This window comes from Phascolarctos cinereus, unplaced genomic scaffold (genome assembly GCF_003287225.1).
Source record: "Phascolarctos cinereus isolate Bilbo 61053 unplaced genomic scaffold, phaCin_HiC Scaffold_3;HRSCAF=262, whole genome shotgun sequence".
Lineage (NCBI taxonomy): Eukaryota > Metazoa > Chordata > Mammalia > Diprotodontia > Phascolarctidae > Phascolarctos > Phascolarctos cinereus.
Genome location: NW_027555736.1, coordinates 100960327 through 100980924, shown reverse-complemented (window position 1 = coordinate 100980924; position 20598 = coordinate 100960327). Strand labels below are relative to the sequence as shown.

The 20598-nt window shown below is 39.6% G+C and overlaps 1 protein-coding gene across 3 annotated transcripts in view; it reads left to right on the top strand.

Annotated features, from left to right (window-relative positions):
- Positions 1 to 7203, top strand: part of MXI1 (MAX interactor 1, dimerization protein) — a 102653-nt gene extending 95450 nt beyond the window's left edge. For all 3 annotated transcript variants that reach the window (XM_020987995.2, XM_020987994.2, XM_020987996.2), the window contains 3 exons: positions 1098 to 1212; positions 1852 to 2023; positions 4628 to 7203. In XM_020987995.2, the coding sequence (XP_020843654.1) occupies positions 1098 to 1212; positions 1852 to 2023; positions 4628 to 4791 (451 nt within the window). In that variant the 3' untranslated portion in view covers positions 4792 to 7203. The remainder of the gene's footprint in view (positions 1 to 1097; positions 1213 to 1851; positions 2024 to 4627) is intronic.
- The last annotated feature ends 13395 nt before the right edge of the window (positions 7204 to 20598 follow it).

Here is a 20598-nt window from a genome sequence, read left to right as displayed (position 1 = left end):
TGTTGGATGGGCTTATATCTTTGGAGACTGGCCTGACTATAGCTTGTTAGTCCCAGAAAAGGCAGGAGCTTCTCTGTCAGGATTTACAGGAGAATCTGCCTCAGAATTTCCAATAGAATGTGTTTGTGAAACTTGGTGAACAATTTTGAACAATTTTGTCAATCAGTCTTTTCCTTTTGCAAATATAAAGGGAGGAGGAGAAAGAAAAGTGGAATTAAAACCTTCAGTGGTTTCAGGAGTTGGGCCTAAAGGAGATTCCATGGCCATATTTTCTGTCTTTTCCTATCCCTCCCTGCTAGGTAGAGGTTTTCAGTATTCCGTTATAATTAGTTTTGTCTGTACTGGAAAGGCTGAAATTTTACAGACAGTTTGCCACTTATTTAGCTTTTGATGGCTGTTGGGGCTAGTGCACAAAAGAGGTAGAGTGTAGTCACATCAGTGTAGTAGACACAGCACTGGCCTTGCAGTCAGAAAAACCTGGGCTCAAATCCTGCCTCAGACATTAGCTGTGATACCTTGGGCAAGTTACTTCATTTCTCTGTGCCTCAGTTTCCTTATCTGTAAAATGAGGAATAGACTTGATGACTTCTAAGGTCTCTTCTAGCTATAAATCCATGATCCTCTGAAACTCTTCATGAGAGAAGATTTAACATTTCTATAGGCTACCTTGGCTAGTTGAACCTCCTCTTCCCCAATTTCTCTTCCTAAATATAGCCAAGACTATATTTAATTGTCCCAATATACTTTCCGTACTCCAGATATCATCAGGTTGAAATAGCTTATTGGGTCTGAGGACCAATAAATGACCCATCTATGCCAGGACTTACCAATAGGAATAATAGGCCAGAATAGCTGGAGTTTGTAACATAAAATAGTTGGGAAAGGCAAGGCCCCAAAGCATGGCAAGCCTGTACTTGCTACTTAGTATTTTGGAACTAGAAAAAGTAAAAGGCAAAGTGGATATGAAAAGGAAAAAGCACAGACCGCTTATCTTTTGGCAGAGCATCAGTTCCTGATGCACTAAATGTAAAGTGGCAGCAGTGCTGGTTTTTCTTCAAGGCCCATCACCTCAGCTGACTTTCCTCCATCTCCCTCAGACGAGCTCATCTGCGCCTTTGCTTGGAACGCTTGAAAGTGCTGATCCCACTTGGACCAGATTGCACCAGGCACACAACGCTTGGGCTGCTCAACAAAGCCAAAGCACACATCAAGGTAAGAATGGTGGCCAGAGGCAGCTTCCCCTGTGCACACCCGTTTCTTTAACTCTAAGGTATGATATCAGCAACCCAGACGAAAGTTAATCTGCTCTTAGTTAATATCATGTGCAAAATTGGTATGTCAGCAGCTCACTCTGCCCAGTTAGTGGCTTTAAGAAGTGAACCTTTAAAAAAAAAAGTTCTACAGAGCTAAGCAAAATAGAATAGCACAGCCCCCTATTACAAGTTGTTTAGACAATGTGGCCATTTGGAGTGCTGCAAACAGTGGGAAAAATACCAAATATTTTGCTGATCCTTAGGAAGGAAAGAAATAAGGCCCTCTAGTGGAGAACGCTCAGATTTGATGCTGCCCCTCAGTATTTTTCCATCAGTGTTCACCAAGGGAAGTCTCTTGTTCAAGGAGATTACTTACTGACTTTCTCGCTTACTTTCTCACAGTACATTCATTGCACACTCAAAATTAGTGAAAGATAAAGGGATAGTTTTATGGTGAAAATGGAGGGAAAAAAGCCCTGTTTTTCTTTCTTCTTCCTCAGAAGAATTCCTTTTAAATGATAGGTAGGAGATCAGAAAGTACCACTATTTGTTGATGTTCTGTGTACAAACATAAATAAACAATGTGTTATCATTTTAGAAACTTGAAGAAGCTGAGAGAAAGAGCCAGCACCAGCTTGAAAACCTGGAACGAGAACAGAGGTTTTTAAAGCGACGACTGGAACAGCTGCAGGGTCCTCAGGAGATGGAGCGAATACGAATGGACAGCATCGGCTCCACCATTTCTTCAGATCGTTCGGATTCAGAGCGAGGTAGGCCAACTGCATCTCCCCCAAGAGAGTACCTTCTGTACTCTCAAGTAAAATCTGGAAGAGTCCAGAGCTGTTTCTCAAACAAAGATGTAGATCTTAGTGATTTCCTTAAAAACAATCAGGAAAGGGTACTGTATCTATCTTCCTTTTGTCATAACCATCCAAGGACACTTTCCTGGAGTTGGGCTACATTCTCCTGATCTACCAGTCAGCTGCGTCCCCTCTCTTTCCAGGCTTCTTCCATGCTCTGTTAAAAAAAAAAAAGGTGCTAAGGTGAGCACTATTAGGTCCTAGAGATTCTGGGGTTTTTAAGAGTCTCAGGGCATTGGCTCAGTGACACCCAGGCAGTACCAAGAAAGGAAAATCTTTTAGATATAATGGCAGCAAAAGAAAGAACACCACCTTCTGGGGAAGACATTAGAATGAGTGAAAAGGTCCCATACTTGAGTAAATTTATCTGTAAAAACAAGACTTTACCTGACTTAAGGTAAAGAGCTAGACCAGATGATTTCTTAAGACCCCTTCCAGTTCTGAGCTGTGTGTGTGATTCTGTAATTTCTTAAGGGGAAGGAATCCTCATAGCCAAGAGGCAAACAATGTTCTTCATCCTTATCTTCATCATCAAATATTTTGCTAAGTGCCTACTGCATGTGTAGCATCCTGTTCTTATTCAGCAATCTTCTGTCCTCCTAAGAGGAACTTTTGTTGACTTTATAGGGAAAGGGGAAAGGGGAAATCATTTATTAAATACTTACTATATGCCAAGCATTAGGCTAAGCACCTACAAAAATGTCTTATTTGAGCCTCACAACAGACATATGAAGTAGATCCCAGTTAGCTGCTGTTTGAAATTTTCTTTCTTTCTCCAACAAAGGGATGAATTAATTTCTAACTTGGTTCTGTTCAACATAACCTCCTGAACAGTCTCCTTAGATTGAGTCCTTTTTACAAAGCATAAGCTCAGCGTGTATCCATCCTGTTCTTTGGAATCTTACAGCTAATAGGTTGTAAGCTCCTTGAGGGAAAGGACTCCTACTGTGGTTTCTTCCTCTGTCTTCATCTCCCCAGCACTCAGTACAATGACATGCACATGGTGGGTGCTTAACAAATGGTGCTGGGTTGGATCAGAGAATACTAAGTAAGCAGCATCAGAAGTGCTATGGATGTGACAAAGAGTTATGTTGTATAGCTTGTTTAGACAGCTGGCTACATTTTAGAAGTAAACCTCCAAAACTTTTAAAGCAACAAATCCTTGTGAAACTCATTTCATCCTAACCCCCTGGACTCAGCAGTGAGAATTCCATTTTTCCTTCAGTGGTTGTGACTCTTGTAATCTATGGAATTGGTGCCAAATACAAGACTTCAAGGCTTGGGTTTATTTGTTGGAGGAAAGATGTAAAATCCTAAATTCACTTTGGCCTGGTATAGCCTTTTTTAAAAATTTAAAGTAGCTTTTTAAAAAAACACATTTTTTTCTGTGTATGCTTATTTATGTAAGCACATGAATATCCACCAATTTAGCTTTTGGATTGACTGCAGGTATCTATGTACATGGGCTTTCTCGTCATGAGTATTTGTTTGTTTAGGTAGAAATTTCCATCCCACTACAAGGAATATCATTAAAATGAAGATTTTACTATAATACAATGATCTCTAAATCCTTAGTCACTTAATTTCAAGTAATAGTAGATACAATTTAATTTTAGTAATCACATCTCAAAGTGCCTTCTGTATATTACCTCATTTGATCCTCAAAGCATCTCTCAGGTCATGAGGGCATGAATAATTCTGCCAATTTAATACAAGCACTAACATTGGCTCCCAGAGGTTAATTGAATTACCTATCATTACAAAGCTAGGAAGCAGCACAGCTGCAATTTGAACCCAAGTCTTTTAAAAGTCAGATGGGGTTTTTTTGGGCTTTTTTAAAACTAGATCATATTTTGGACATCTATTCCTCAAAGTTTATTATGTGATTGATGTAATCAATATTAATTATGTGATAGACTTAGCCCATGCCTTGTTGAATTAAACTGAATATGGATTCTTGCCTAGATGCAAACATCATTATGTTAAATGTTGGTAGTTAGTGATACCCCCGTAGGACTGCTGCCACTAGTAGTCTGGTTGAATATACTTTCCCATTAGCCTGTGTTTACTTAAGTTTATGCTTTTTTTCCCCTCAAGGCAACACTGATTAATAAACAACACTGAGAATTAGTTTCTAGTGTGATGCAAAACAGATGTCATTTAACCGGTTGGGATTTGGATTTTTTAATATTAAGCACTAATTCCCAAGTAGACTAAGTACTTTTGGTGGGAGGTCCAGACGTGCTGGCGTCAAAGGATTTAGTAACTTGCTCCTTAAATTGAGACCACCATTGTATCCTGGACATTCCCCTTTGCAAAAATAGCCCCCTGTCACTCCACCCTCACCCCCTCCTGCTTTTCAGAGAGATCACTGATAGATAATAAGCATATTATGTAACAAGTGTTTAGTGCCCAAAACAGCAATCGCTTTCCCTCTCAGCCCCATTCCTTCTTAAAGTTACATACACACACTGACAAATGCTAATAGTCTTCTTTCCTTTTCCCCTTTGCCAGAGGAGATTGAAGTGGATGTTGAAAGCACAGAGTTCTCCCATGGAGAAGTGGACAATATCAGCACCACCAGCATCAGTGACATTGACGATCACAGCAGCCTGCAGAGTGTTGGGAGCGATGAAGGTTATTCCAGTGCCAGTGTCAAACTCTCATTTACCTCCTAGAATCCAGCATGACAAAACAGTACAGGGCAAATTATTCATTGGGCCAAGCCAACCCAGTTTCTTAAATTGGGTTCATCATGCAGTCTCCTCTTTCAAAAATTATACTTGAACAAAAGGGTCCAACAGGCCTATCTATAAGTAGACCTCCCCCAGGAGAACCAACATATTAGTTGTTATTCCTATTACAAAAATCATAATTTCTAATGGCAGCAGAGAATTCATGTGACATGTCTTTGATTTGATTTGATTGATTTGAAAGAGGACATTGGAGATTCAACCCTCTCTCTCTTCTTTTCCAGTTTGCTCACACTGCATTGAATGGACACATTTAAGGACTGGGCTTTGGGCCCTTCTTGAGCTTTATGATCCTACAAAAAAAAAAAACCAACCCTTAGTAATGAAACAGTAAAACAATCAGGCATTAATTTTGTGTAACTGAGAGCTATTGTAGCTCAGCCCGGGGCAGCTTATCATGAAGCCTGTGGATGATCAATTCTTTTTTTAAAGCTCATTTCATGCCCTGCAAAAGGAGAGACTCCCGTGAAGCCTATTGAAAGGGATCATCACGCAGCTCAGCTTTCTGTTGGACTCCATGCTAAAGCAAGTTCTCCTCTTCCCACATTGTTAACACTAGGGCACTGAAGGGGCCAGCTCACTAGCCCACCCTGGGTGACTGAAGGGAGCCCATTTGGGTCTGGATTGGGGATAGGAAGGCTCGAGCTCCACATGCCTCCATGTCTGCATGGGCCTGAAGAGTTGTGCCCACAGCATAAGCGGGCCCAGGTCTGAGCCACGGCAGCGTTTTTATTTCCAATTTTGATAAATGTTTGTATGTGTTGAAAAACCAAACTGACATCTTTTTAAAGCTTGTCCATAAGAAACATAGATGTCTTTTATAGTGGAAAAACACATGGGAAAAAATCATCTATTTTGATGCAGCATTTGATAATGATCAAACACCTCACACCTCACTCTTTATAGTGCACAAAATGAATGAGGTCGGGGCTAGGTAGAAAAAAGGTCAGAGCTAATGTTTTTAGTTTCTTTTTAGAATCATTCCCCTTGACCAGCTTTTAACCATCGGTACCTACACTATCATAGTTAACATAGTTAAGTTCAGCACTTGTCTCATGTAAAACTTCGCCTCCACTTCCCTCCGGGCAGTCTCTCTCCCTCCCCGTCCTCACAGTCCCATTGTGCAGGTGCTATTGCTTGTATCAAATATTATCAGCAATGTTATTTTCTTCAAGGAGAAATTTTTAGCCTGCACTTTGGTGTCTCTTGTTCCCCTTGTCTTGCAGACTACAAAAGTTACCCTGTCGTCGTCCTCTCTTCCCTACTTCTTCTCTGCCCCTCCGTCTCCCCTTGAAGCCTTTGTGGCAACCTCAACCCTGACATTGTTTGAACTTTGTATACCTTGAGTAATTTAACTACCCTTAATTACTAAAAGAATTACTTTATGATTTTCATAACTTATTGCTGATTTTAATGGGTTGTTAATTTCAGTCCTGTAGATTTATTTTATGTTTTAGGTAGGGCTGGGCAAGAAAAAAAAAAAGAAATAAAGACAACCTTATTTAGCAGTGCAGTTGAGTTGTGTGTTAATGTTAGATTATCCTGTATAAGTAGCACTTTAACAACATTCGTCACTCCTGTGTATGAAATGTATTGTGTTTTGCCATCTTGGTCATACATAAGGCCTTAGGATACACTTGTTCTTCTTGTACTCTTCTGTGCCTCCAAAAATATTTTACCTTGATTATGTGATATGTCTGAGTGGAAGAAATTCTTGCAAAATTCTTGAAATAGAGTTTTTTTTGTTTGAATACTAAAAAAAACTGCATGTTTTGAAAACTAGAATTCCATTATTATAATATGCTACTTCAGGCACCAGGGACTTCAAGGAAAAGGTGACAAAACAAATATGTTGCTGTGGCCCAGATGAAGTATTTCTGGCTTTATTATTAATCTCATTCTTGCCTGGGCCAAGTTACTGCTTTGTATTTGCTTATTTCTGTCTTTCTGAGAGGCACAATTTGATGGCTGTGTTTACTAGAATAGAAATCCAATTGGAGCCATTGACTAAACTTCAGTAGCTATTTCTATGGCCCTGAGATGAGTCACTTAGCCCAGGTTTGGCATTTATGACATTATTCAGGTGAGCTTGAGATGCCACCATCTTGTTGCGTCTTCTTCGGTCACAGTCACAAAATGGTGAGCCTGGAAGACTTTTGTTGGGGAAGTACACTATGGATTTCAACTGCCCCTAGACAACTCCCTTCCCTGGGTTATTTCCCTTTTGGGGGGAAAATTGTATGATGAGAAAAAAGTATTAATTTTTTAAAAAGACAAATCAACTTTGAAGGTTCAAAAGTGAAATTAATTGTAAGAAATAAAATTGTTAATGAAGAATATCTGAGTACTTTTTGTACCATGTTTCTCTGTGAAGATAAATCTCTGGAAAGCACTCCTTTCTTTGATAGACATTGACAGATTGCTTCCTTCTCTTGTTCACTCACCTCCTAAATGTGCATGTGCAGATATTATATATAGAAGTCAGGGATTAATGGCAATTTGAATTATCATTGTTGTTTCCATACAACAATGGGGTTTAAATAGGTACCCAGACTGACTTGACTGATAATGGAACACCACACAACCAGACATGAAATGGTTTAATGTATCTGATAACCTTAACTGCTGCAGGTCAGGCACAAACCCCTCTGTCATGCTCGTTATCTGTTTTCCAACTTGCTTCCTAGGGGAGCCCTTTAGTGATGACCTTATCTGTAGCCTTACCAAATCTACCAGTTCCTACTCAAGTCACTACTTACCTGACTCAGGGTATCCCAAATCCCTACACAAGGACATAGCCCTGTAGTATGGGTAATGTCCCGTTATAACATGAAAGAGGAGTATTTTGTAATACATTTCCACAGATAGAAACAATGTGGTATTAATTCACTTACACCAGTTCTATGCAAGGGTTCCTTCTGTGGAAGTGCTTTCCCTAGTCCCAGTCCCTGTCCATGAAACTAATAGCCACTATGATCATTTGTCTTTTTCATCACTGAAATTTAATAAAAAGGAGAAAGCAGTTCTGGGTTATTTTTTCCTGAGTGCAAAGCAATTATCCCTTAACCAGTTAAGGCTTTTCTCTTACAAGTAAGCAGCAGTTGCTTGTCTATTATAGCCCTTATATTACCTTAGGCATCTCAAGTGCCTGAAATAAAATTATCTAAATTCCAAAAGTACCCACCAAAACAAAGCATAAGGAGATCCAGGGGCTTGTAAGAACAGAAAGGTGGAAGGTAGCAGATGCAAAACACCTGGATTCTGAATATTTCTCTCTTCCCATCTTCTTGCTATTGAGCAACAAAAAATAGCCTTTAGCTCTGTTTCAATTCCAGGTCTTCGACACAGTAAATTATTGTTTCTGTCTATGAATTCTTCTTCAAAAAATCTGTAATTTTATCAGCGTACTTCCTTTACTGATAGTGTTCATTGCCTTCTCAAATACTTTAAGCAGATGAGTCTTAGCCAACACCCCCTTCCCTCCAACCCACATATCACCTGGTGGCCAACCTTCCATAATAAGCCTCTCTGAATTTAGCTAGGCTGGTCTTAGAAATAGATACAATCTGTTACTGGTCCCAATCTCAACATTTTACCAGTCCGCTGACTTGCCAAACAAAGCTGCTTAGATGCTATAGCATCTAATATTGTAGGGTCGTTTTCACATCACAATGAGGTATCAGACTAGAGTTCATTTTAACAAAATCCTATGATAAATTGATTCCTTAAAAAAATACAAGGCAGATGAGTCACAATGGTGATTTCATTTCTAATTTTCTGTGAAAGGCCTAAGCTGAGGCCACAAGAAGAGCATTTTGGGGGGGAGGTTTTAGGCAATTGGGGTTAAGTGACTTGTCCAAGGTGACACAGCTAGTAAGTGTCAAGTGTTGGTCTGAGGCCGCATTTGAACTCAGGTCCTCCTGACTTCAGGGCTGGTGCTCTATCCATTGTGCCATCTAGCTGCCCCAAGAAGAGCATTTTATACATCAGTGGCACTTCTGCCTATTAACCAAGTGATTAAATATTTCTGGGGCAATGGCCTACAGATTCAGTGACAAGTTTCAATATATTGTTTTGTAATAGGAGCTGTTAATATTCTGAATAGTTGCACCATCCAGGAGAGGTACATTAGTTACTGAATGAGTGAAATTTTGGATGAAGAATATATAGAAAGTACCATGGAGTCTTTAGATTGTATCAGGACTTTTGAGGATTCTTGAGATTTTATCAAAATAAATTTAAATTGCCAAGAAAAAAGCTAGCTTCCTTAGAGTTGTCAACCTAGTACCTGTACAGCATAAAGATGGTCGACTAAAGGAATGGATTTTCTTATGAAGCTGGGTATTGAGTCCTTTTAAATATGAGGGTGGGACTGGGTGTCTGACTCCTATTAAATGTGAGGTATGGCACATGAATATGAGTCCTTGATGAAATAGTGTTATTGGTCCAGCTCTAGTCTGCAGTAATGAGATTCTGATGACTAATTTCTTGTGGCAGTGATTTAAATTTTTTTTTTTAATTCTCTATGTGTTGTGCCATTTGCATACTTTAGACTTGAAAGCAGTGGTATAATTGCATTATCACTCTTGGCTTTCTTGGGCGAAATAGTCTTGAAAAAGGGCTCTTTAAAGTATTGACAGCTAGCTTTCTGTTATTTCTTCTTTTCAGGTTATTAGTCTCTATGGGAGAGCCTAAACAAAGCTTCATTTCCAGGAAAACTTCTGGCTGTTGGATTTATTAAATGTTTTCCATTACACCTTTTGTGAATATATTATTTCAGCCTACTTGTCATTTTAAAATTCCTCAAAATACAGCAGTGATTATTAAAACTGCGCCTGAAGATAGCTGTCTTGAGGGTTGGCTTGTTTCTAAGTCAGCAGCTTCACTGAGGCTCCTTTGTGACATCTGTGGTAGCTTCATCCATCCTGCCAACTGAAAGGTAGGTCAAATAAATCTGACAGCCCTTCTGGAAAAAAACACTCCAGGCAAGGAAACTGAAGAAGTACCTGCTGCTGCCTTCTGCTTCTGAGCAATGGACAACACAATAATTACTGTCTCAGACTAGCCTGGTTGTAGGTCTTATAGTATGTGGAAACTGTCCCTTCCAAGCCTGGCTTACTTCTTTCTCTGCCCAGAAATGCATTGCATCTTGATGAGGTCAGTTCCAGGTCTTAGGGCTGGAGGGGAAGGGGAAGATAGAGTTATTGGAGAGAGAAGGAAGAAGAGGAATATATCACCTTTACCAAGCAGAGGAAAAGGGGGTGGGAGACCATTAGGTCAAGGAGCTTAGATAGGCAGCCTTTGAAATAAAGAACCTGTCTCCACCTTAATGAATGGAGCAGTAGCTTCTTCTCCCTGGGCCTTTTCCTGTGACTAATAGGGAAACTGATTACAAGTTATGGGCTTCCAGGGACTTGCCTTTCTGAGTTTGTTATGGTCTTATTAAAAAAAAAAAAAGCACCTAATTGATGTGGTGATTACTTTCATCACAAAATGAGATAGATGCTTTTGTGGGAATCCCTGACAACATCTGTGATAACCAAGCCTAGTAAACAGTGCTAAGAATTACTTTACCAGTGATAAGTAAAAATATCAACTTTCTTACGCATAACAGAAGATACAGTAGAAAAGATGAATATAAGAACTCCAAATTGCTCAGCCCTCATTAAATCTATACTTCCTTTCATTAGTTGGATCTCGGCAATCAGTAAACCTTTATTAAGATCTACTGTGTGCTAGGCATCAAGCTACATGCTGGTGATTCAAAGACAAATGACATAGTTCTTGCCTCAAGAACAAGAAAGTCCATAAAATGTCTTTACTAAAGTATAGGCTGCTGAACCTCTCAGAACAGAAGAATTCTGGAGTCTTTTAAAAAGGTATTTACATATGAACTGGAAAAATGTCAGATTAGGGGATTAAATGACTGGATTTAGTCTCTTAAAACCACAGTATTTCATATTCTGCATGCCATTCTCTTAATCTCTTTTGTAATAAAAATTCAGCTTAATTTACAACAGGAAACTACTGGATGCCAACCATCAATGTTTATCTTTAGTGTTGAACTTCAAAATTTATTTACATTAATTGGTTGCTTTATAGTGTGATATACATATTAATACAACTTGACTAGTTACTTATTGACTCCCTTAGAGAATTGCTCAGAATTTACAATACAGTCATAAAAAATGGTAAAAATCAGGTCAATTTGAGAAGTTGGAATCTTGTCTTTTTTCTTTCTGGGAAAATACCAATATAGATTACCAAACCAAAACTTCTGAAAAGATCTCATATTAGTTTTATCTCCAAGGCATTTTTCTTCCAATTGCTTATATATAGAGAGCTTTACTTTTATATCATCTTGAGAGTTTTTCTCAATATCCATTATTTTTATGACTAAGTCTCTTTTCTTTTTGTGTGTGTGTGTGTGTGTGTGTGTGGTTTTTTTTTGGTGAGGCAATTGGGGTTAAGTGACTTGCCCAAGGTCACACAGCTAGTGAGTGTTACGTGTCTGAGGCTGGATTTGAATGCAGGTCCTCCTGACTCCAGGGCTGGTGCTTTATTCACTGTGTCACCTAGCTGCCCCTAAGTCTTTAAAAAATAATTTTAAAATAAACTTTAAATTTAAAAATAAATTTTAAAAATAATCCTAGGTATATAGTAAGTGCTCAGTATTTCAAGGTTTTGGAGCTTCAGTGGAATGCAAAATACACCAATCTAATGATATATCTCTTCAAGTTTGGTTGGTCTTTGGATGGCAGACTAGAGTGCATCACTGGGCCTATATTCAAAAGGCTTTCCAGTTTTCACTGATTAGAGCCTGTGCTTTGCTGGTGTCACCTTTAATAATCTAAGGTCAACTCATCACAATGACACATTGGAATATAATGTTAATAGAAAAGGTGTTCAATAAGTATTTAAGAAACTGGGCAGGCATTTTTGATATGGAGAAAATGCTGTAATAGTCAGTCCATGGAATCTGTTTATGGTGTTTAGCTATGAGAATTGCTGCTAACAAATGGTTGGGGTTTTTTTTTTTCTCCAAATAAAAATGTTGGGCTCTTATCCAGAAATATAGAATAAGATTTGAAACACTATTTTGATTTGAATAAATTAACTGGCTCACAAATCCAGAACCAATTTTTCGTAGCTTGGAGTTGGCTATTTGTGTCCCATTGCAAAATCCCACACTTCAGATATCTCTAGAAATCTCAGTACAGTAAAAACTTAATGTTAACCTAGGATGGGGTACTCTAATACCTTGACAACAGGGTTATTAAAGAATTTCATGAAACTGAAATTATACTATATACATGACAATTTAGCATTCCTGTAACTTGGAACTATAAAAACCAGGCAGGTTACCGGCAGAATTGTCACTGTAATGATGCAAATATTCAGATACATAGAATGACAGAGCTGGAAAAGACCCTAGAGAGCAAGGCCACCTCTACATTTTTCTTCCTGGATCTTTCTGCAGCATTTGACCTTGTTGTCACCTTGGTCTCATTATTCTCCTTTTCTCTGGTTTTAGTGACAGTCCCCTGTCTGTTTTCCTCTTACCTAGCTACCTGCTCATTTTCCATTGCAAGTTCCTCTTCTTCCATCTGCCCTGTAAGTTTGAGTATCTTCCAAGGCTGTGTTATTTCTCTGTCTACATTCTCTATTCAATTTGCTTAAATTCAGCGCACATTTATTAAGTACCTACTGCATTAAAAATAGTGTGCTGGGTACTGGGAAAGAGACAAAATTTTGTTAAGACATTAATCCTGTCCTCATAGAGCTTATAGGCTATTAAGTCAGAGTTAGAAGGGATGAAACAGTTTTGCTCTTCTAGGGTTCTCTTGTAAATTGGAGCTCTATTATTTAATAAAGCCTATCTGGATAACTAAAATACACAATAATAGTGTATAATTTAAATTCAATAAACAGTAAGTGCCTGCTACCTACAATACATAACAAAAGTGCTGTTTGTCCTAGAGGGATGGCTGTTATCAGAGGGTTAAAGGAAGGTTTTATAGAGATGACATTTCAATTGAGATTTAAAGGAAAAACAAAAAAAATTTAACAAACTCAATTACTTTGTCAATCAATAAACATTTACTAAGCACCTACTGTGTGCCAGGTACTGCACAGTGGATAGAAAAAGGGGCAAAAGACAATCCCTGCCCTCAAGGAGCTTACAATCTATGCAGACACCTAAATCTATGTATCCAGCCCTTATCTCACCACCTCATTTTTACATTTCCAACTGCCTCCTGGACATCTTCACCTGGCAGTCACCCAGCACCTCAATTTCACATGTACTAAATTGAACTTATCTTTCTCATGCCCTGAAACCTTCATGTTCAGCTTCCCTATTTTTGTTAAAGAAACCACTCACTATCTTCTCAGTCACCCAAACTCAAAACCTGATTCATCTTGGATTTTCTTCTTCCTCATCCAAATGGTTGTGAAATCCTATCTCCACAATATTTCTCCTGTGCATTCTCTTCTGCTATCCATTCTCCCTCCACTTATGTCAAGGCCTTAATTCAAACCCTTATCACTTCTCACCTGGATAACCCTAATAATAGCCTCTTAATTGGTTTCTCTCCAGGCTCCTTCCCACAACTGCCAAAATAATCTAATGAATAGTTCTGTTGCTATCTCCCTACATGAAAACTTCAGCTCTCTACTACCTGTAGGATAAAACACAAAATTTGTCCTGACATTTAATGCCCTCCTAGTATGACGCTAACTTATGTTTCAGACTTATTTTATACAACCATGGCAGCTAGGTGGTATAACAGATAGAGAATGGGACCCTCCAGTCCCAGGGGGACTTCTCTGAAAAGGGTCCGGAGTTGGTCCCCTCTGCTTTTGATTCTCAGTCTGTCTTGGCTTGTCAATCCTTTGTTTCCTTTGGATCTCTGAAAGATTCTGAAGATTCCTGAGTCTAGACATGATTCTTCCTAGGACCTGGTAGAATAGTACAATCTCTAAGCCCCAGTGGAGGACAGCTAGATGGCACATAGGATAAAGTACTGGGTCTGAAGTCAGGAAGACTGATCTTGGGCTTGCAGTCAGGAAGATCCTGTCTCAGGTGCTCACTAACTGTGTGACTACAGACAAGTCACTTAACACATCTGTTTCATTATCTGTAAAATGGGGATAATAGTACCTATCTCATTGGTTTGTTGTGAGGATCAAATGAGATCAAATGAATTTTGAAAAGTGGTGTAGACCTTAAAGTACTATGTAAATGTAGCTGTTCCCTAATTTTATCCTGTACTTTTTGAAGAATGAATTTTTAAATAGAAAGTGGAAAAGACATTCAGATGCACTATTCCAGTGTTTTCTTATGTTCATTTATAAACATCAATATAGAATAGTGGCCAGGTAATTCTAGACTTATCATAAATTAAATTGTCAGATTCTTTTTTCCTGATCTGAACATTAAAAGAAGTAAAACATTCTAAGTAGTCCAGCTAATTTGATGCATGTATGCATACAAATAAATATATATTTCTTGACCAAGACACATGAAGAACAAAATATTGGAGAAGTAAACAAAACAAGCTCAGTGATGGTTCCAAGACTTTTTCTAATCAGCTATCATCAAAGTGATATTAACATTTCTATTCGAAGTATCAAAGCTCAAGGCTTCATAGTGCAATTCAAGCACTTTACTGGCCTTACGTTAAATAACACTGCCATTTATGCTTTTTGCAAGCCATCTTTCATGCCTGTAATGTACTTCTTCCACACATTCAACTGCAGAAAAGCCTCTTCATTCCAAGATAAACTTGGGTGCCACTCTTCCTCCATGGCTTCACTGATCCTTCAGAGACATTCTTTTTCCCTTCTCAGATTTTCTTAGAGCACTTTGTACCTTTCCTTTTTACAAATCATTACCTTCATAGGACATTAGTAATATAATTTAGAGACAGAATACTTAGGACCATCTGCACCAGCTAGCTAAATAAATCCAAACGATCCCCAATTTTACAGGTAGGCAAACTGGGGTAGAGGTTGTGACCTGCCAATGGTCAGACAACCAAGTAGCAGATCTAAGATTCCAGCAGCTCTCTGACTCTTAATAATGTACTTTTAAAACTATACCAACACTGACATTCTACTTTATGCTTGCAGCTCTCAAATGAGGGAAAGGGACTATGATTTGCCATTTTTGTAGGCCGTTGCTCCCACTTTGAACATGCTTGCATGTTACTGTCACTGAATACCTATTGAATTGAATCTAGTCTTAAGATCATAGATTTAGAGCTGAAGAGGATCTTTGAGCTTATCAAGTACAGCCTCTCATTTTACAGACAAAAGAGGCCGAGAGGAAACTGATTACCCATGATCACATTAAAACCTAGGTCCTTACTGCTCAAATTAAGAAAAATTTGATTTTGTTTTTTCTGGAATTAATTTCAGTTAACCTAATTTGTAATATACTTTTACCCTTACAAGTTTTTTTTTTAAATTCACTTTAGGAGATGGTTCTCAAACTGCTTTTTACATCAGTCATTTTTGGATATGCTGCCCCCAATTACTACCACCCAATGAACCTTCCCTTTTTAACAAAGAATGGCAGGTTAGCAAAATGACACAACTGCATCTGATAGCACATGCAATATCCTATATTCATCACCCTCATCCTAGCAAAGAGGGAAGTGCATTTTATCTCTTTGCCATTGCCAAGTCACTAAAATTATACAGCTTTCAGCTTCTCTTAGTAGTCATTTATATTATTACGATCACGTATGTTGTTTTCTTAGTTCTGTTTGCTTCTGCCTCAGTTCATAGAAGTCTTCCCATGCTTCTCGGAAATTTTTATTAAATGATAGACCTCCTACTTAACAAAGGCATTCTAGAAGACCAAAACTTTCATTCCTTTTAAACCCCGACTTCATTTTAAACTTATTGAGAACACGAAAAGAGAGCTAAGCATCATAGGAGCTTTCCTTCCCAGTCATAGAGGATGGATGTGAACAACTAGATGTGGAAATTCATCCAAAGCTTGTGCAGAATTTGAGGGGAGGAAGGAAGAATGATCTTGTTTGACAATAGCTGAAAAGAAAGAAATGAGCATCAAGAGACTCTCTCCCTTCTGAATTCATGTTTTGTTCATTCCTCAACTTCCTTAAAGGGCATGGTAAGCATCCTTTCTGAACAGAAATCAGGACACATGATAAACTGCATGTTTTATGATTTTCAAATGGGGCGAAATATTTAAATTATAACTATGGTCCTTGTACTCATAGGACACCTCTTAAGAACGCAGGCAAGGGGAAGCTAGGTGGTGCAGTGGATAGAGCACTGGCCCTAAAGTCGGGAGGACCCAAGTTCAAATCCAGCCTCAGACCAAACACTTGACACTTACTAGCTGTGTGACCCTGGGCAAGTCACTCAAACCCAATTGCCTAAAAAAAAAAAAAGTTAAAGTAGCAAAAAAAGGATGTAGGCAGAAGAGAATGTAAAACAAGTAAACAAAGTGATGAAGATGGGTGAGGGTCTGGGAAAAGGATGAAAAAGTCAGTCAATAAATATTTATTAAATCAATAAACTTTTATGTGCCAAGCACTGTTTTAAGTGCTGAGGATACAAAGGCAAAAGATGGTCTCTGTCTTCTAGGAGCTCACAACTGAATGGGAGGGACAACATGCAAATAATTACATATAAACAAGCTATATACAGAATAAATATGAAATAATCAGCAGAGGGAAGGCACTAGAATTAAGAGGGATTGGGAAAGGTCTCCCAAAGAAGATAGGCTTTTATTAGGAACATGAAGGAAGCCAGGGAAGCCAGGAAGTGGAGATGAATAGGAAGAGCATTCCATGTATTGGGGACAATCAAAATGCCTGGAATTGGGAGATGCCATCTTTTGTTCAAGGAACAGCACAGAGGACAGGGTCACTGGATCGCTGAGTATATATTGGGGGGTAAGGTATAAGACTGGAAAGGATTTGGGGTAGGAGGTTATGAAGGGCTTTGAATGCCAAAAGGAAGATTTTATATTTGATTCTAAAGGTGATCCCTTTGGCAGCTATATGGACAAATGACTGAAGTGTGGAAGAGACTTGTGGCAGGCAGACCAACCAGCAGGCTATTGCAACAGTCCAAGTGTGAGGTGATGAAGGTCTGCACCAGGGTGGTGGCCCCATCAGAAGAGAGAAGGGGATATGACAGAGCTGTTGCAAAGGTAAGCTTGATAGGCATTGCCACCAGACTGGATATAAGGGATGAGAGTGAAAGCCCAAGATGCCATGCCTAGGTTGTGAGTAGGACTAGGAAGATGTTGGTACCCACAATAACAAAAGCAAAGTTAGAGAAGAGGGACTGGGGAAAAACACAGAGTTCAGGTTTGAATATATTGAGTTTAAGATGTTTACAGGATAAACAGTTCAAGATGCTCAACAGGCATTGAAGAAGTGATATTGGAGGTCAGGAGACAGGTTAGGGCTGGATTTGAGAATCATATGCATAGAGACTCTAAATGAATCCATGGGAACTGAAGAGATCACCAAGGGAAACTGTATAGAGGGAGAAGGGAAGAGGGTCCAGGACAAAGTTTGTGGGCTAACATGGAGAAAAATCCACTCGAGATTGAAAACAGATCAGAGGAGCAGTCAGGTGGCACAGTGGATAGGGCACCCGGCTCTGGGGTCAGGAGGACCTGAGTTCAAATCTAGCCTCAGACACTTGACTGTGTGACCCTAGGCAAATCACTTAACCCCATTGCCTAGCCAAAAAAAGGGGGGGGGGCATCCAGATAAGGAAAATTTAGAAGACAGTATCAAGGAGAGAGAGCATAACTGACAGCATCAAAGGCTGAAGCGGTCAAGGATGATGACTGAGGAAAAGGCCATTAGATTTGGCAATTAATATAAGGTCAGTTGACTTTGGAGAGAATGGTTTTTATTGAATGGTGAGGTCAGACACTGGACCGTAAAGTTTTAAGTGAGAGGGGAAAAAGTGGAGGCACCTAATTGTAGATGGCCTTTTCAAGTTTAACCACAAAAAAATGAGAGATGTGGGACAATAGCAGGAATAGATGGATCAAGTCAGAGTTTTTTGAGGATGGGGGAAAACAGGCATGTTTGCAAGCAGTAGGGATGCAGCCAGTTGACAGAGAGATTGAAGATAAGTGAGAGTGTGATAGAGGTGACAATCTCCTGGAGAAAACAAATGAAACAGGATCACTCTTATATGTAGAGAGGTTAGCTTTAGAAAGGAAGACCATCTCATCCTGTGCAGGAGGGGTAAAGGAAAAGAGTGACAGAAGGCATCTGGGTGCTGTGAGAGGAGAAGGAAGAGAGTGCTCTCAGTAAATGGCCTTAATTTTTTCAGTAAAATATGAAACAAGGTTCTCAGCTGAAGGGAAACAGGAGTTACAGGAGACTTAAGAAGAGATGAAAAGATTGGAAGAACCACTATGGTGACTGAGACACTGAATTAATTAGGGAGTGAAGCAGTGAAAGGCCCAATTGACATTATGTAACATAATTTTAGTGGATCCATTCAGCAGTTTTGTGATTTTTCTCAAAACTTCATCCAATAGCACATGTATGTGAGGGAAAGCAGTGGATGGTGGGAGTGATCCAAGGCTGAGGCTTGGCAGGAAAAGATTGGTGACAGGAAGAGGCAGGGGACTCAAGAGGACAGTGTAGAGTAGAATTCACCAAGGGATCAAGATTGGGGAAGGAGAAGGTAGCTTTCATCTTGAATCTTTTCAAGGGCGATCGCCTAGAAGAGAACTGAGAGGTTCTCTCATTGAAGTCATGTCACAGTGTGGATGAAGAAGGCAGGGGAGAGATGGAATGCCAATATATTATAATCAGGTTAAGAGAATTTGAGCTCATGAATGTTGAATTGGTACATGTGAGTGGTGGCAGGATCAAGGGTTTAACTATCTGTGTGGCTAAGGTGGAATGTCATAGGTTGTGGGAAATGAGTAAGTTGAGGAATTGAGAGGTTAGGGTGTTTGAGTTAGTATCCACATGTATACTGAAGTCCCATAGTATAAGGGCGGGGGTTAGGAAGGAAAGATTGTGAACCAGGCACTAAACTCATTGCGGAAAGGGAGTATCCTGGAGGTCACAATAGACAATAGCTACAAGGATTTTGATTGGTTGGCAGATATAGATTGTTCAGTTGTTTTTCAATCATGTCTAACTCTTCACTGACCCCATTTGGGGTTTTTTGGGGCAAAGATACTAGTTTTCCTTTTCCTTCTCCAACTTATTTTACAGATGAGGGATGGAGGCAAACAAAGTTAAGTGACTCCCACGGTCACACAGCTAGTAAGCAGCTGAGGCCAGATTTGAAACCAGGAAGATGAGTCTTTCTGACACATCTGGCATTCTATCCCAGCTGCCCCAAATATAGATTGAGTGAACCTTAAAGGAGAGGTTATTGAATGATGGTGTTAGGAGAACCAGATGTGGCAATGGGAAGCAAAGAATATTTCAACAATGGGGGGAAATGGTCAATGCCAGAAAGGGTGGCCAGGGAGTGAATCAGGTCTCAGTGAGAGCTAGATAGAAGAGAATGAAAAGATTCAAGATGAAAGCAAATTTGTTACCTATGGAACAGGCATTCTAGAGAGCACAGTGAAAGAAGTGGTTAGCCTTGGGGCAGGACATTATGGGGGATGGATTGATGGGGAATAGGAAGAATGGAACAATGAGGATGAGGAATGGGGTTTGAATGACCTAAAGGGAAAGAGCAGTTCCCTACTCAAGGTTTGCACTGGCAAAAGTTTGGTGCAGATTAAGAAGTGAGGTAGCACTGGTGCTGGCACTGCTGCTCCTACTGATGTCATCTCATACAGTTCATCCAGTGTGGCTGTGAAATCAGGACTTGGGTTCAAATCCCACCTCTGAATACAGTATGACCTTGGGCAAACCACTTCTACTTCTCTGGGCTTGTTTCATTATCTGTAAAATGAAGAGTTTGGACTAGATATCCTCTGAGGTTGCCTTCAGTTCTACGTTTATGATCCTATGATCCTCTTGCCTCCAACCAGGTCCCTAGATCTGACAGTAAAAATGACTAAAGTGGGTCCCATATACCAGATGCCATAGAATACACATACCTTAGGATACAACTACAGAAGGGGAAGGGGACTAGCATTTATTAAGAACCTGCTTTACAAATATTACCTCATTTGATCTTCACAACAAGCCTGAGATAGGCGCTATGATTATCCCCCCATGATATGAGGAAACTGAGGCAAACAGTGGTTAAGTGACTTACCCAGGTCACTGGGTGCATGTCTGAGGCTAGATTTGAGCTAAGATCCTCCCAACTACAGGCCCTTTATAAGTTGCAGTGCCCTATCCATTGTGCCACACAGCTGCCTCATAGTAGTACATGGCAGTCTCCAAAGGATTGACAAAGACAAAAAAAGCAGATGAATTGGTTGTGTTCTCTCTCATTACAATTTTTTAGCTCAGAACTTGACCTGCTTTGAGAAAGGAACCACAAGGATCTGTACAACAGTTGGCTACTTGATGCAGAACTTAAGTTTCACTCACAACACAGCACCAAATGAGGGAAGAAACACTGAAGCCCCTTTTGGGGCTGGGGCTGTCACCCAAGGATTAACCCCTCACTCTAGAGAGAGGATCAATCTCCTTAGGTATCCCTGGTTATCTGCATTCATTTCTGTTGCAATAAAGATAAAAGGCTACAAACGATCTGATAACAAAATTTCCCATCTCCAAGAGTGGCTTTTGT